This window comes from Myotis daubentonii, chromosome 19, assembly GCF_963259705.1.
Source record: "Myotis daubentonii chromosome 19, mMyoDau2.1, whole genome shotgun sequence".
NCBI lineage: Eukaryota > Metazoa > Chordata > Mammalia > Chiroptera > Vespertilionidae > Myotis > Myotis daubentonii.
The window spans coordinates 4,909,202-4,927,194 of record NC_081858.1 but is presented as its reverse complement, the minus strand read 5'-3'; the positions used below and the strand labels follow the sequence as shown (position 1 = coordinate 4,927,194).

The following is a 17,993-nucleotide window of genomic DNA, read 5'->3' as shown; positions in this document are numbered from 1 at the left end:
ATGATTAGTGACTTTGAGCATGTTTTCATATGTCTCTTGGCTTTCTGAATGTCCTCTTTTGAAAGGTGTCTATTTAGGTCTTTTGCCCATTTTTTTTATTGGATTGTTTATCTTCTTTTTGTTAAGTTGTATGAGTTCCCTATAAATGTTGGAGATTAAACCCTTATCGGTGATAACATTGGCAAATATGTTCTCCAATGCAGTGGGCTTTCTTGTTGTTTTGTTGATGGTTTCTTTTGCTGTGCAGAAGCTTTTTATTTTGATGTAGTCCCATTTGTTTATTTTCTCTTTAGTTTCCAATGCCCTAGGAGCTGTATCAGTGAAGAAATTGCTTTGGCATACGTCTGAGGTTTTGTTGCCTTTAGATTCTTCTAGTATTTTTATGGTTTCCCATCGTATATTTAAGTCCTTTATCCATTTTGAGTTTATTTTTGTGTATGGTGTAAGTTGGTGGTCTAGTTTCATTTTTTTTGCATGTATCTGTCCAATTTTCCCAACACCATTTATTGAAGAGACTGTCTTGACTCCATTGTATGTTCTTGCTTCGTCAAATATTAATTGAGCATATTGGTTCGGGCCGATTTCTGTGCTCTCTATTCTATTCCATTGATCTATATGTCTGTTCTTGTGCCAGTACCAGGCAGTTTTGAGAACAGTGGCTTTGTAATACAGCTTGATATCTGGTATTGAGATCCCACCTACTTTGTTCTTTCTCAGGATCGCTGCAGCTATTCGGACCACCTCTGTTTCAATTCAGACTTCTTTAACTCTGAACAATTTTATGTATATGAGCTTGCCCACTTATTTCTTTGTGAACTACCTGTTCAAGTGCTTAGTTCATTTTCTATGTGCTTTTAAAGGGATTTGAGGGTGTTTGTGTGTCCAAAAGAACTTCCTGTGTTGGTGGAAATATTCTGCATCTATACTGACCAATGTGGTAACATTAGCCACATGAGCACCTGAAATGTGGGAGTGCACTGAGGTACTGAATTCTACATGTTATTTAATTTTAACTAAATTTAAAGAATTTGAGAGCTAAAACTATAAAACTCTTAGACAAAAACATGGGGGTAAATCTTTGTGACCTTGGATTTATTCAAGCCATTATAGCATCGCTGATTTTCTGACCATTTGTTCTATTCATTATTGGTGGGGTGGGGGTGTTGAAATCTTCAGCTACATTTATGGATTTATTTCTCTTTGCGGTTCTATTAGCTTTTGCTTCATGTATGTAAGGTATTTTAATAGATGTATAAACATTTAGGATTATTGCATCTTGGTGCATAATTGATCCCTTTATCATTAAACAACCTTCTTTGTAGTAATATGTCTTGCTGTGGAAGTTGCTTTGTCTGATATTAATATAGGCACTCCAGCTTCCTTTTGATGAGTATAAGCAAGGTTATCTTTTCTCAATCTTTCACTCTAAGTATTTTTTCTGGCTTTATATCTTTAGCAGTGATTGGATCTTTTTAATTCAATCTGATAATTCCTACCTTTTAATTGGGGGGTGTTTAGGCCAGTTTCATTTAATGTAATTATTGCTATGATTATATTATCATGTTGTTATTTGTTTTCTATTTGTCCTTTTTTTTTTTGGTTCCCTTTTTTACCTTCCTTCTTTTGGATTAATACAGTATATTTTTTTATGATTCTGTTTTATCTTCTTTGTTGTCTTATTAGCTATAACTCTTTGTTCTTTTATTTTAGTGGTTGCTAAAGTTTATAGTATACATTTCTAACCCACAGTTATAGTATACTACTTCATGGACAGTATAAAATCTTACAGTGGTTACATTTATTTTTCCCCTTTCCAACCTTTTTACTATTATTGCCAGGCATTTTACATGTTAAGCTATAAACTCCATGATATATTTTTGTTTATACAATTATCTTTTAAACAATTTTAGGTAAAAAAAAAAAAAACAAAAACCCTTTTATGTTTATCAATGTAATTACCATTTCTTGATCTTCATTTTTTGTGTGTGTAGCTCCAGATTTCCAACTGATACCATTTTTAATCTACTTGAAGTCCATCATTTAACATTTCCTGTAGTGAAAGTTGGTAATGAATTCTTCCAGGTTTTGTATACCTGAAAATATCTTACCTTGTCTTCATTTTTAGAAGATACTTTTGCTATAGGATTCTATGTTGACAATTTTTCTTTCTGTACTTTAAAGGTGTTGTTCCACTGTCTTCTCACTTGTACTTGAATTCAATGAGAAATTGGATGTCCATTCTTATTTTTATTCCTATGTACAGAACATATCTGCCCCCGGCCGTGCTGGCTGCTTTTTGGTTTTCAATTTTATCACTGGTTTTGAGCAATTTCTTCCTGTTTCTTATGCCTGGAGTAGGGCTTCTTAGATCTGTGGGTTATAGTTTTCTTCAAGTGTGAAAAAATTTTAGCCATTCTTTCTTTTTTAAAATTGATCTTAGAGAGAGAGGAAGGGAGAGGGAAAGAGAACCATTCATGTGAGAGCAAAACATCAACTGGATGCCTTCTGACTCATCCTGACCAGGGACGAAACCCGCAACCCAGGCATGTGCCTGACCAGAAACCAAACCCACAACCAAATGGTTCCATACTCCAACCGACTGAGCCTGCAGCCAGGGCGTGGCCACTCCTCCTCCAAGCTCGTTCCTGTCCCTCCCTTCCCTTCCTCTCAGAGACTCCAGGAACTCATACATTAGGCTGCTGGAGGTTGCTGTTGGATGTTCTTTTCATTAACAATTTTTTTCACTTTTTCTCTATTTCATTTTGTAGTTTTTGTTGTATCTTCAACGTCATGATTCTTTTCTTCTGTAATGACTAATTGATGTTAATCCCATCCAATGTATTTATCTGAGATTATTTTCATTTCCAGAAGTTTGATTTGGGTAGTTTAGAGTATCTAACTTTTTATACATATGTAATAATTATACTACCTGTTCTGATGTACTTCTCTGTTAATTCTAACATCTGTGCCAGCTCTGGGTTGGGTTTGATTGATTACTCTCATTATTGGTTATGTTTTCCTTTCTCTTTGCTACCTGGCAGTCTTTGCTTGTATGCCAGACTTGGTGAATTTTACCTCATCTCAATATTTTTACATTCCTATTGGCTGCCTGATATTTTTATCGTCCTATAAATCTTCTTAAGCTTTGTTCTGGGATGCTGTTAGTTACCTGGAAATAGTTTAATCTGTTCAGGTCCTGCTTTATGATTTATTAGGCAGGTCTGAAGCAGTGCTCAGTCTAGGGTAATTATCTCCTACCACTGAAGCAGGACCTTTCTGAATTCCTACCCGATGCCACATCAATCCTAAGATTTTTCCAATCTTGCTGGAGGGAACAGGTACTTTTCCTTTTAGTTCTTTCACATTGTTCTTTCCTCAGTCTTAGCTCATTTCCTTGCATGTAGCACCAATCCACACTGATCAATGCTCAAAGGGTCCCTCTGCAGATCTCGGAGTTTCTCTCTTTGTAAGCTTTCTTCTTTTTTGTATTCTGACTTACTAGCTCTAGCTGCCTCAGCTCCGCCTCCTCACCTAGGGAATCTTTCTCCCTGTACCACAACCTGGAAACTATCTTTAATTTTTGTTTAAAGATTATTTTTGACAAAAAATTGTGTACAGATGGTTTCCAACTTTATGGTGGTTCAACATGACAATTTTTACTTCACAATGTGCAAAAGTGAAACACATTCGGTAGAAACCAGCTCTTCTCCAGCCTCATCGGAAGAGAAAGACAGGGATGACCCTGGTGCTGTCACCCCCCATCACCCAGCAGCGCGTCAGCCATCCTGGCCCAGCGCATTTCCAACTATGTGTATTAATGGCAGATACCCATCCAACCGCTCTGTTTTCACTTTCAGTACAGTATTTAATTACATGAGATATTTAACGCTTTATTACAAAACAGGCTTCGTGTGAGATGATTTTGCCTAACTGCAGGCTAATGTTTAAGTGTTCTGAGCACATTGAAGGTAGGCTAGGTAAGCTATGATGTTCAGTAGGTTAGGTGTATTCAATTCATTTTTGATATACGGTATTTTCAACTCACGATGGGTTTGTAAGGATGTAACCCCATCGTAAGTCAAGGAGTATCTGTATATTTAAGGTACACAACATAATGTCTTTATATATGTATACAATGTGAAATAATTACCACAATCAAATGAATTAACATATCCACTACCTCCCTTAGTTGCCTTTTGTTTGCGGTCAGAACACTTATCCGTAAGATCTACTTCCTTAGCAGATTTCAAGTATATAACACATTATTATCAACTATAGTCACCGGGATATATCCAGTTATTTTCCTCTCCCTCTCCCTCTCGCAATGCTCTCCTGTAGGTCTGTCAAACTCTTTGGGAACTTACTAATAAAATGAGTAATTATGCTATTTTGTTTCTGAACAGCTGGAAGGTTAAAGAGAGATGGGTGTCAGCTTTAAGTAAAATAGGAAATCTAGCAAAGGTCAGTAAAGGGATGGTAAACATAAGGACTCCTAAATCAAGGATGTGCTTTGGCTTTTAGAATCTAGTGTTACTTGGTATCATTTCCCCTCTGTACTCAGAGATGTGAAAGCCTGGTGGGACATAGCAGTCCACTTCACAAATGTTTTATCCAATATTTTATTTTATTTTTATTTTTATTTTTATTTTTTTAAAATATATTTCATTGATTCTCTAGAGAGAGGAAGGGAGAGAGATAGAGAGTCAGAAACATCGATGAGAGAGAAACATCGATCAGCTGCCTCCTGCACATCTCCCACTGGGGATGTGCCTGCAACCCAGGTACATGCCCCTGACCGGAATCGAACCCGGGACCCTTCAGTCCGCAGGCCGACGCTCCATCCACTGATCCAAACTGGTTTCGGCTATCCAATACTTTATTATCTGCTTTTCTTATGGAGTTTTCCAGCTCAAAAATGGCACCATCTTTGGATCCAGGTGTTTAGGCCATAAACCTTGGGAGTCATTCCTGACTTCTCTCTCATACCAACTATATCCATCCCCTCAGCAATCTCATCCTTAACCTACTGACACCTCATCCCGCCACTATTATCCTAGTTAAAGCCATCGTCATTTGTCGCCTGTACTAGGGCAACAGTCTCTCCCAGGTTTCCTGTGACACAACAATCTATTTCCCATACACAACCCAGAACAACCTTTCTAAAACACAAACCGGACGATGTCATCCACTGCATTCAACTCTGTCGAAGGCTGATTTTTCCAACTGCACATGAACAGCCTCCTGGATGGACTGTATGCTAAAACAAGCCTCAACAAATTTAAAAGGATTGAAATCATTAAAAGTATGTCTCCTACCACAACGAAATTGAATTAGGTGGTTGAAATTCCTTTCAACAGCAGAGAGAATTCTGAAATATCCTTAAATATTTGGAAAGTAATTTAAAAAACCATAGGTTAAAAGAAAAAAAATCACCAGGAAAGTTAGAAAACATCTTGACTTGAATGAAATTAAAATATAACATTTAGAGGATGCGGTTAAAGCAGTGCTTAGGGGGAAATTTGCTGCTTTAAACACCTATGTTAAAAAAGAAGACAGGCAAATCTTGAGAGACAAAGCTAAAGATTAATGGTTACCTAGAGTAGGGGTAGAGGGGAGGGGAATGACTACTAATGGGTACAAGATTTCTTTTGGGATGATGAAAATGTCCTAAAATTGGATTATGGTGATGTTTACACAATTTAGTAATATTGTGAAACCACTGAATTGTACACTTTATATGGAAGAACTTAATGGTAGACACATTATACCTCTATAAACCTGTGCTGCTGTTGTTTTTTAAAAAACATACCTTATCAATACTTTGGGGGAGGGGGGATAAAAGGTGAAACAAACTGGAAAAATCACATGGCCAATAAGCACATGAAAAGATGCTTAATAGCTTTTCAGCATCCTAATCCCAGTTATTAGAGAAATGCAATCGAAGCCACAGAGAAATCATTCCACACCCTAGTATCAGAATGGTTATAATAAAGAGAGAGACAATAACGTGTTTTTAAAACCTTGTACCTGCTACTGAACTTTATTCTTAAAAACGAATAAAATGGTAAATTTCATCTTATGTTTATTTTACCACAAAAAGAAAAACATCCTTACCAGTACTTTTAAAAAATATATTTTTATTGATTTCAGAGAGGAAGGGAGAACGAGAGAGAGAGAGAGAGAGAGAGAGAGAGAGAGAGAGGAGAGAGAGAAACATCAATGATGAGAAAGAATCATCGATGGGCTGCCTCCTGCACACCCCTACTGGGGATCGAGCCGGCAACCCAGAGAGGAGCCTGCAACTGAGGTACGTGCCCATGACGGGAACTGAACCCAGGACCCTTCAGTACACAGGCCGACACTCTATCCACTGAGCCAAACTGGCTAGGGCTCCTTGCCAGTACTTAAAAAGTGAACAAAGCATGAAAAAAACAATGAAGAATTTTTCCACAAAAAGCCAGACTTTAGATGGCTTCACTGGTGAGTTCTATCATATATTTAAAGAAGAAATACAAGTTTATATAATTTTTTTCAGAAAACACTTCTAAACTTATTCAATGAGGGCAATTTAAATGTATAATTAAAGGCATCACAATTTACTTTTTTGCAGAAATATATTACTGAAGTATAAAAGACATAATGTAGTGGGACCAACACCCTAACAACTGGGTCCCAAACCAGACTCTGTCACCAAATGAGCTGTGTAATCTTTATCAAGTTACCTCATCTTGTTGAGCTTCAGTTTCCTCATTTGTAAGACAAAGAAGTTCACCAGAGAAATCTTTTCCATTGATATAATTCTGTGGTGCATTTATAAGCATAAATTTTGTTTAAAACATGCATGATCCTAATTGGTATAACCTGCCTGTAAAACAATACAGCACTATATACTAAAAGCCAGTTTATATTCTCTGCCGAAGTATTTCAAGTTTTGAATATTTAACTTGTATAATTCAACCAAAGCAAAAGAACATAAAAAGATGGTTACCTTAACAACCCACATGTCAAACAAGAGTGGAATAAGACAGTACCACAAAGAAATACCAAATTACTAGTACTAAAAATTAGTATGAAGATGATTGTGGAAAATATTTTTGTTAGGTGAAAATAATCGGAATATAAATGATTTAAACTATAAAAATGTACCCAGTATATAAAATAGGCCAAACAAAAGGTCACATATACTAATGAAAGAACAAATAATGCCACCTATATACTAAAAGCCTAAGAGACCGTCACATCCGAAACAACCGAATGGATGACCGAACAGGCTGAGTGGGGCAACAAGGCCAGCAGGGGGATTAGTGAGGAATGACCAAACGACTGAACAGCAGGCTGTGTGGGGAGACCAGGCCAGCAGGGGGGGCAGTGAGGGGCGACCAGGCCAGCGGGGGGAGGGCAGATGGGGGTGACCAGGCCGGCAGGGGGGGTTGTGAGGGGCGACCAACCCAGCAGCGGGGCGGGGGGGAGTTGGGGGTGACCATGCCAGCAGGGGGGACAGTTGGAGGCAACCAGGCCAGCAGGGGGGACAGTTGGGGGCGACCAGACTGGCAGGGAGGGGCAGTGAGGGGCAACCAGGCCGGCAGAAGAGGGCAGTGAGGAGCAACCAGGCCGGCAGGGGGTGGGGGGCAGTTGGGGGTGATCAGGCCAGCCAGGGAGGGCAGTTGGGAGCCATGAGGCTGGCAGGGGAGGGCAGTTGGGGGTGAGCAGGCCAGCGGGTGGGAGGGCAATCAGGCCGGCAAGGGGGGGCAGTATGGAGTGAGAAGGCCGACATGGGGGGGATGCGGGGGGCAGTTGGGGCGAGCAGGCCGGCAGGCAGAGTGGTTAGGGGCAATCAGGCAGGCAGGTGAGCAGTTAGGAGCCAGCGGTCCCAGATTGCGAGAGGGATGTCTGATGGCCGGTTTAGGCCTGAGGGGTCCCAGATTGGAGAGGGTGCAGGCTGGGCTGAGGGACACCCCGCCCCCATGCACAAATTTCGTGCACCGGGCCACTAGTTTAGTTATACCGTTGATAAGATGCTATAAGAACTTAACCCTTGTTTACATCAATCAGCTTATGGTAAAACTGGCTTCATTATACGGCATTTCACTTAAAGTCACAGAACTTACTGACATTAAATAAAGACTTTAAAAAAAAAAGACTTACTGTAGTACTAGGGTTGTAGGTCTAAAGATTTTTTTAAAAATTACCTTCTATGAAAATACTGACATATACACAAAGAGAAAAAATAAGAAACTTGTACAAAGGATAGCAATATAAAAATATCAAGATTATGTGATAAGGTCCTAAGCTACTCTGGCTTAACTAGTGCTTCCTAAGACTCATTATGAATGTAGGATTCTCAATAGAAGTCTCAATGATTAAAACATGTATCAGTTGATACTGGAATTACCAACAGTATTGTACTTGTTCTAAGCAGTGTTGAGATAAAGCCTGTGATTTTGCTAAGTTCTATTAAAATCCAGATATAATAGTTCAAAATTCTTATGCCTATTTCATTTATCACCATCACTCCCTTTTAAGTTTTCAATTTAAAATTTCTTATGTGACCTTTAAGGTTAAGAGTGTCAACCACAAAACTATTTGAGTTATATTAAAGTTCCTTTCAAGAAAGGATAGTGATAAAGAAGAGTAAATGTCTAACTTCCTATTCCTGTGGCTGCCTTCTAGAATAGGAATTTCAAGAGGATCCAGTCTCAGCATTCCCAAAGTCAACAGAGAAAATACTTGGTAAATACTAATGTCCATAATTAGGCTGAACCATAAATTATTTGTGTAGGTCAAAAAGTTGACTATAGGCAATTTCACATGGCTCACCCTCTGTCAACCTATATTAAGAAAAACTTTGTTCCCTCTGAGACTCTAAAATCACTGTCAAGGATTTTCTCCTTAACCTTCTCAATAAGTGTGTTTATGGGAGTCATTATCCTCAGAACCAGAATTTAAGCAATTCATGTTTCCATTAAAATTCCAAAATCATATAAGCAAAACCAAGAAGTCTTTTAACAGCAGCCAAATTAAAGAAGAAGTATCAGAATTATCCCGTTCTAACTCAATTCCTGTCAGTCATATTTCTCTTCACAGAGCAGTAAGTTTTGGTGCTAGTCTCACCTCCCACTGAGATTAGTCTCACTTTGAGAGCATCTTACCTGAAACTACCGTAGACTATCAGGAGAATGGAAATCAGAAATGTAGACACTTGACTGGAATCCACCAGGGAATAGGCCCTAGAAAAATGGGAAAAAAATTAAATCACATGGCAGCAAGTTCTCACACAACTGACAGTCTACAAACCTCACTAAGTTGTTATTTCATCTTTAATATAAAAAGGTATAAATTAGCGTGAACAAAATAACGTCATTAAAATGAGATATGCTAGTTTTCACAGCTATTATTAGTTAATATTCACAGGATATTGAAGATTAATGTAAAAATTCCATTTCTGTATGACATACAGTAGATCTTATCCACACCCAATTTAAAAATTACCATAATATCTACCTATTCTGTACCAATGATGAAGTCTCAGTGAGTAAACTTTTATCAGTTTATACTTGAATTACCAATAGTATTTTACTGGTGATGAGGTAAGGCCTGTATCTCTCTCCTAAATTCTATTTCCATTTTTTTAAAAATAATTTTTATTTCTTACAGTATTACAAAGAGTATTACATGTGTCTTCTTTTTTCCCCCCTTGACATTCCCCCGGCCTCCCCTACCCCCCAGTGTCTTGTGTCCATTGGTTATTCTTATATGCATGCATATAAGTCCTTCGGTTGATCTCTTAACCCCCCGCCCCAAACCCTCCCCAGGCTTCCCACTGTAGTTTGACAGTCTGTTCAGTGCTGCTCTGCCTCCGCATCTATTTTTGTTCATCAGTTTATATTGGTCTTTATTATCCGTTTCAACCTCACTAGGGCCGTCCCAACCTCACCGGGGCCGTCTTGGCCTCACCAGGGCCATCTCGACCTCACCAGGGCCGTCCCGACCTCACCGGGGCCGTCCCGACCTCACCGGGGCCGTCCCGACCTCACCGGGGCATCCCAACCTCACCGGGGCCGTCCCGACCTCACCGGGGCCGTCTTGGCCTCACCAGGGCCATCTCGACCTCACCGGGGCCGTCCCGACCTCACCGGGGCATCCCAACCTCACCGGTGCCATACCTCACCAGGGCCGTCGCGGCCTCGGGGCCGTCGCTACCTCACCGGGGCTGTTTCAACCTCACTGGGGCCGTCGCGACCTCATCAGGGCCGTTTCGGTCTCACCGGAGCCATCCCAACCTCACCGGGGCTGTCTCGACCTCACCGGAGCCATCCCGACCTCACCGGGGCCGTCCCGACCTCACCGGGGCCGTCCCAGCCTCACCGGGGTCTATTTCCATTTTTATAACTGCCTACTGGTTCTCTCCATTTCGGAGTCCCATGGGAAGTTCTTCAAAGTCAACAGGTCCAAAACTAAAGTCATTCTTCCTATTTTCATACCTGGTCCCCTCAAGGGACGGTAACATGATCCCCTCAGCTGTCAAAGCTAGAAATCTGTTGCATTCTTTTTTTAATCCTCACCCAAGGATATTTTTCCATTGATTTTTAGAAAGAGTGGAAGAGAAAGGGAAAGACAGAGAGAAATATCGATGTGAGAGAAACACATTGATTGGTTGCCTCCTCCACATGCCCTGACCAGGGAGAAGCCTACAATTGAATTATGTGCCCCAGACTGGATTTGAACCCAGGACCTTTTGGTCCACAGGCCTATGTTCTATCCACTGAGCCAAACCGGTTAGGGCAATTTGTTGCATTGTTGCCACCCCTGATCTTACCTCCCACATGTAATAACAGTTTGGGTCCTGCAATTCCACACCCCCAACTCCCCTACTTCTCTCAATCCTACGGCCAATTCCTTAGCTCCCTTCCATGGCTTGACTCTCAGAAACCTTGTTTGTAAGTCTGTCTCTAGGAGTTCACCCTCCCACTACCCATTCTTGTTTTGTTAGGGGTTTTCCTAAATAAATTTCTGTTTCTTTTTCATTTAAGCAAATATTTAATGATGCCTCTGTGCCAAACAGACACTCTGCTAGCCACTGGGGATATAGTAACAAATAAGATTGTCTTGGTTTCTCCCTGAATGTCTTTTCTAAAGGAATAAAAAATAAATTTCAGGCTGAGGAATTAAAAAACCAAACGTTCACAAAGCAAGTGAATATAATCATGGGAAATGTTGTGAAAGGGAGAAGACAGTGCAGGACACGACGAGAAAGTGTGAGTAGAACTGCGGAGGCTGCTCTCCTTAGGGAAGATGAAAGAGACACACACACAGGACTTGGTGATGGTTAACGGGACGAGGAAGGTTCCCAGGTTTCTGCTGAGCCGCAGGTGGACGGCTTGTACCATTTAGCAAAAAAAGGCAGCATAGGAGGAGCAGGTTAAAAATTAGGTTTTAGATGGTTGCGATGGTTGGATATTGGGTCTACAGACCAGAAGCTGCTCTAAGCTATAAAATATACATTGGGAGCTCATCACCTTCTATGGGGTAACTGAAGCCATGGTGTGGAAAGACTGCCTAGCAGCAGTGAGAAGAGGATCCAAGATAAAACCCTAAGAAACCTCCAAAACCTAAAGACCAGGCACAAGAAGGAGCTGCAAAGAAATCCAAAGAGAAACAGAGAAAGAGGAAGAAAACCCAGGATCACAGGATGATGAAAGAGTTTCAAAGAGGCAGCAGGATTGGATGGTGTCTGAATTTAAACCCTTGATCTATCCCTTATTAAGATGGAACTAGTTACTTAACCTCTCTAAGGTCCAGCTTCATCTGTACAATGGGATAATGACAACAACCTATTTTAAAGAGCTGTTAAAGAATTAAATGAATAATTCATATGAAGAGCTGAACACTGTACATACTCAGCATTCATTGTTTGTAGTAGGAAGGAGGTCACCTGTGACAAAGACTGCTGAAAGGTCAAGATGAAAACTGCAGTGTCCACTGGATTTATTTAATGTGTATGTCACTGGTGACCTTAGCAAAAATAGTCTTAGTGAAGTGATGAGGGTCAGACTGGATTATCTCTAGATAATCACTTTAAAAAAGTTTTTATTGATTTCAGAGAAGAAGGGAGTGAGAGAGAGAGAGAGAAACATCAATGATGAGAGAGAATCATTAATTGGCTGCCTCCTGCATGCCCCCTCTGGGGGCTTGAGCCCAAAACCCGGGCATGTGCCCTGACTGGGAATCAAACCATGACCTCCTACTTCATGGGATGATGCTCAACTGAGCCACACTGGCTGGGCAATAATCACTTTTATTTGTTTCTTTAGAGCAGGGGTGGGCAAACTTTTTGACTTGAGGGCCACAATGGGTTCTTAAACTGGACCGGAGGGCTGGAACAAAAGCATGGATGGAGTGTTTGTGTGAACTAATATAAATTCAAAGTAAACATCATTACATAAAAGGGTACGGTCTTTTTTTTTTTTTAGTTTTATTCATTTCAAACGGGTCGGATCGCTGTAGTTTGCCCACAGCTGCTTTAGAGCATTCTCACCATGCCTTATACAAATAGCAAAATATTAAATACACAGCTCTGGTCCTGGCCGGTGTGGCTCAGTTGGTTGAGCACTGTCCCATGCACCAAAAGGTTGCAAATTCGATTCCTGGTCAGGGCACATGCTCAGGTTGTGGGTTCAGTCCCCAGTTGGAGTGCATATGGAAGGCAACTGATAGATGTTTCTCCTTTCCTCTCTCTCTAAAAAATAAAAACACACACACACATATTTAAATACACAGCTTTGTACTCCCCCACCCGTCTTTTACAGTATAGCCTAGAGACCTTCCTGTATCAATATGTGGAGAACTTTTTCTTCTTTTTCTTTATACATCCCCATTATATTCCGTTGCGTGGATACACTACATTGCTTTTCTTTTAAAACAAATCCCTTTTAAATGGGCATTGTGGTATCCAAAAATTCCTTTACAAACAGTTCTTTAATAGAGACTTGTAAATTTACCTGCACTGCACACACAATGAAATGACACATCTGTGTAGAATAAAGTTCCTAAAATTGAGATCTGGATTGAAAAGGAAATGCACTTTGACAGATGTTACCCAACTGCCCTCCAGAGAAGTTAAATCATTTTGCACTCTCACCAGTAATAGATAAGAGTCTTTTCTCTTTTCTTTTCTTTCCTTTTTTCTCTTTCTTTTCTTTTCTTTCTTCATTGTCTTCTCAACAGTGAGCATCGTCTAACTTTTGAATTTTTACCAACCTGACAGATGAAAATTGGTATCTCAGTATGGTTTTCATTTGCATTAATTAATCTTCTGATGTAATTAAAAATTAATTTAAGATTGAGCAGCTATTCTTATGATTAAGGGCTAGTAGGCATTTTGAAAAGCAATTAAAATTTTTTTCCAGACTCCAGAGCTATATAAATATAAGCAGCTTTTTCCCCCTGAGGAACTTTTGCTGGTGTTTTACTTGAATGACTTGGCTTTTTGGTACCCTTTGTATTCTGAAGCATTTGTCAATACCCTCCCAGCTCAGTGTCTTAAGGTCTGATACTAGTGTTTATTGCGTATGCAACATCTCTCAAATCAGTGGAGACCCTGGACACTCGTCGCTTAAGACTTCTGAAAGTCTGAGCTGAATTTTTTTGAAACCAGCTCCTTCTACTTCACAGTCCTGTGCTGTGTTCTAGTCTATGACAGACCATCTTAGAGTCACTGACTTTCTTCAGTCTGTTTTTCAAGGTGAGGGCTGCCCATGTACAAACACCTTACGAAGAGGCTGCTTAAGGGCCACCAGGTTAGGTCTCTATATCCTGGCTGGCGGTAAGCATGGTGCCCACTGCAGAACTAAACGCATGGTTTCAGAAAAAAAAACAAAAAACACTCTCATGTTTAATGGCTTCTTCTAGACGAAACAGTTTTTTGGTTTTGTTTTCTTTTTCAAATAAATCTACACAAGAAAATCTGGTTAAAATTGACTCCTAATGTAAACTGTGCCAACTAGCACATAATTAGAAGTTACAACTTATTTCATGGTATTATTTGAAATTTCGTATGTTTTCAATTCTAACTACCCTTACAGAAGTTTTATAAAAAGCTTTTTAGCCCTAACCGGTTTGGCTCAGTGGATAGAGCGTCGGCCTGCGGACTCAAGGGTCCCAGGTTCGATTCCAGTCAAGGGCATGTACCTTGGTTGTGGGCACATCCCCATTTGGGGATGTGCAGGAGGCAGCTGATTGATGTTTCTCTCTCATCGATGTTTCTAACTCTCTATCCCTCTCCCTTCCTCTCTGTAAAAAAATCAATAAAACATTTTTTTTAAAAAAAGCTTTTGTATAAAAAAAGTTACTTCTTAGAAAATACAGAACATGAATTAAAATTAATTTTGATTTTAAAATACTATCAATTTTCCTTTTTAAAAAATTCCAAAAATAATTGTTCATTGTAAAAAAAAAATTCAAATACCAGTAAATATACAAAGCGGAGGTACAAGGGCCTCCTCCCTCCTCTCTCTGTACGCCCATTCCCCGGTTGTAGACACTGTTTACAATTGGTATATGCATCCTTCCATATAAACTGTGTGTACAGAATGCATGCACACTACAAAAACAAAGCACACCTGTTCTTCTATAACTTGCTCTTTTTTAAGCTCAACGTGTATCAGGAACTATTCTTTTCTACTGCTTTACGTTACTGGCCTTTTGCTATAAAATTAAAACATGAAAAACTTAATATAGAATGCACTCTTTTTTCTTTTTAATAAAGAGAAATATTCTAGGTTCAATGAACACAACTTTTAACCACATCAACATTGTCTAGCAATTCTCAAGTCTGTATTAATAGCCTATCTTCCAATGTTTCTCACTTTTTCATCTAACTCACCCTTCTGAATTAGGAGGGTAGACTGTGGTTCCTAAACTCAATAGAAACAAATGGATGCCTGTGTTCATGCCTCTCTTTTTAGTCAATTTAAGACTTAGGTCCTACCTGATTCGGCTCAGTGGATAGAGTGTCGGCCCTTGGACTGAAGGGTCCCAGGTTCAATTCTGGTCAAGGGCACGTACCTAGGTTGCAGGCTCAATCTCAGGCCCTGGTCAGGGCACATGCGGGAGGCAACCAATTATGTGTCTCTCACACACCAATGTTTCTCTCTGTGTCTCTTCCCTTCCCTTCCACTCTCTCTAAAAATCAATGGGAAAACATCTTTGGGTGAGGATTCATAGCAGCAACAACAGATTTAGTGAAGATAGGAACATTTCTAGTGCCCTTTTACTTGTAGCCCCCCTTAATTCCTTCCCAAGTAGCTCATGGGCTGTGGGAGGTGCAGCAAGTGTTGCCCAAACAAGAACATTTGTGTACATGTTCATCTACCCTTGTTTTAATCAGACTATAAAATAAAGCATCGGCTTGCAGGCTGGGTCTTCTGTGTCCTCATCCAGGCACGGGAGATGACCGAGCCCCAGCTGTATTCTCTTGTCTGTCTTTTCTTCAATCTTCCGCCCCTCCTCAGGTTCACCCTTGGCTGTGCTGGCATGGCTCATAGATGTTTCAGAACTGTTTCAGAACTTTTTGGATTTTACAAAGAAAATACCCCTATTGTGGCCTGGAGTGGTACTTTATAATCAAATAATAGTATTTCTGTAGTGAAACATATGAATAGTCACACTAAGGAAGATAAATAAAGATTATAAATAGCCTCATATCAGTTTATGTCACATTTGCTTCCAAATGAACGACAGGAACACTGAGTTTGCAGAGTTGTTGGTCTGGGGATTTGTGGACTTGTGTGATTATCACCATTTTTGAGATGAGGAGCGAGGTACAGTTCTGAACATAGAAAGCCTAATTCCAGAGTCTCCCAAAATGACTTCATCATCTGCCCCAAACTGGATGACAAATTGAGTCAGGAGGCTCTGATTCTTATCTTATTTTTCTTTTCAATATTTTTTATTCATTTTTAGAGAGAAAGAGCTTCGAAGCGAGAGGGAGGAAGAGGAAAACGAGCCCAAAACTTGGGCTTGTGCCCTGACCGGGAATTGAACCCACAACCTTTCAGTGCACTAGTCGATGCCCAACCAACTGAGCCACACCAGCCAGGGCTTTGGTTCTATCTTTAATTATACTATAACTAGGCAGTTGATCTTCCCGGGGCAAGTCTTGCTATCTTCCTGGTCTCTAGAAAATCCTCTGTTGGCCTAGATCAGTGATGGCGAACCTGTGACACGGGAACTCATTTTTTTGGTTGATTTTTCTTTGTTAAATGGCATTTAAATATATAAAATAAATATCAAAAATATAAGTCTTTGTTTTACTATGGTTGCAAATATCAAAAAACTTCTATATGTGACACGGCACCAGAGTTAAGTTAGGGTTTTTCAAAATGCTGACACGCCCAGCTCAAAAGGTTCGCCATCACTGGCCTAGAAGAACATGGAGGCCCAACTAGCTTTTATCTTCAAGATTCTAGATTTTTGAATTGTGTTTTTCTTCCAAAAATAAAGATATTGCCAGAAATATCCTTTCACAGATAACTGTCTTTCATTTGGCTGATCACTGGCATGTCATTAGCACTGACAAAGACGACACTGTTCCCAGGCTACTGAAAACACTAATTAATTTTCTTCTTTTAATCACCCAATATTTACAGACTTAAAGGTGATTTATGTAAAACCTACATTATACCAGCAGAGACAGATAAAGCTAAGCCATTATTTGGTTAGAGTCTCTGGTTGGTTTAATCAACCCCGGGAAAATTTTTCTCTTGGGTAACTTTTTTTGAAATGTGGCCAGTCTTAGGGTCCAAACCATCAGCTCTTTTTTTCTTTACCAAATAAACTGGTTTGTCCTATATTTGTTTATACCCTTGGTCTCCTGAAGTAGGCTCACTTTGTAACTACTCCACAAGCCCATAAAAACAAGCATACAGCTATTTAAAAAATGTCTAAAGGTTTTCATTGCTAATGATGATGGTGAGGAAGAGGTCCTTGCCTCTACCTCTCTCTCTTCTTCTCTTTGCCCAGACAAAAAATTGAAGATTCATCAACACTTCAGAAGTAAACAGAGATCCTAGCATTTTACTACAGGAAATAGTTCTGGGCTCTAGGGTAACATTAGAAGAAGGTAAGCAGGAAGGGAAAGGTATTCCCACAAAAAAGGGTGGATAGTCTGGCCAATTTTAGAAAATCAAAGCCCAGCGATCTTTTTTATTTCACAGCCTCTCCCTACCTACACAAAGCATCAACAGCAATATGTCTTCTCTCAGGCTCTCCTACTGAGGTTTGTTTCCAGACACTCCCAATGCACATCAAAAACAGGAACGACACTACACTCTGAAATAAAGGAATTCTTACTAAAATGCAAGAAGAAACTAAAGACATGCATTTAAACATGCCAAAATCAGGTTAGCCAAATGTATTAACACAGACGTGAACACTTTGCTAAGTGATGTATTAGTACAGGTCAGCTGTTCAGCTGGAAAGTTTTATGTGGTCATTACAAAAACCACTAAGTCTTTACATTCCCCCAACCCTTAGTAGAACAGACACAAAGAGCTACCAGAAATTTCTCACATATATAAAATTATATTCTACACCTGAAGACTTTTAGAACCATGCTGGATTTTAGTAACTGCTCGAAAACTAAGTATTTCTAGCTGTTGTACCAGCAAGTGCTTATAACACATATCCTGTTAAAAATCATGCCAAACTGAAACAGAGAGAGTACTGTTCTGTAACGTTCTGTGTGTCAGCCTTCCAGCTATACAATGAAAGCATTCTTGTCCACCCCACAGACCAAGCAACTACTATTCCAACTCTGCACAGACACTGCCCTAGATCAGCACTTTGCAAAATGTTTGGTCTTGAGACCATTTACACCCTTAAAATAGAAGACCCCCTAAAAGCTTTTGTTCTTTTGGGTTAGAGGTATGATATTTATTACATCCTATCCTATCTAATAAAAGAGAAACATGGTAATTAGCGTACGACCACTACCC

General features: G+C 39.8%; 1 protein-coding gene across 3 annotated transcripts in view; it reads right to left on the bottom strand.

The window, feature by feature from the left end:
* Nucleotides 1-17,993, bottom strand: part of SPPL3 (signal peptide peptidase like 3) — a 108,913-nt gene that overhangs the window by 28,948 nt on the left and 61,972 nt on the right. Inside the window, exons 2-3 of one of the 3 annotated variants that reach the window (XM_059676562.1) lie at nt 9,150-9,227; nt 6,723-6,800 (exon numbers count right to left, since the gene is read on the bottom strand). In XM_059676562.1, coding sequence (XP_059532545.1) covers nt 6,723-6,800; nt 9,150-9,227 — 156 coding nt within the window. Of the gene's footprint in view, nt 1-1,959; nt 2,256-6,722; nt 6,801-9,149; nt 9,228-17,993 lie in introns of those variants that run through there. The other 2 variants (XM_059676563.1, XM_059676564.1) reach the window with 2 other exon arrangements.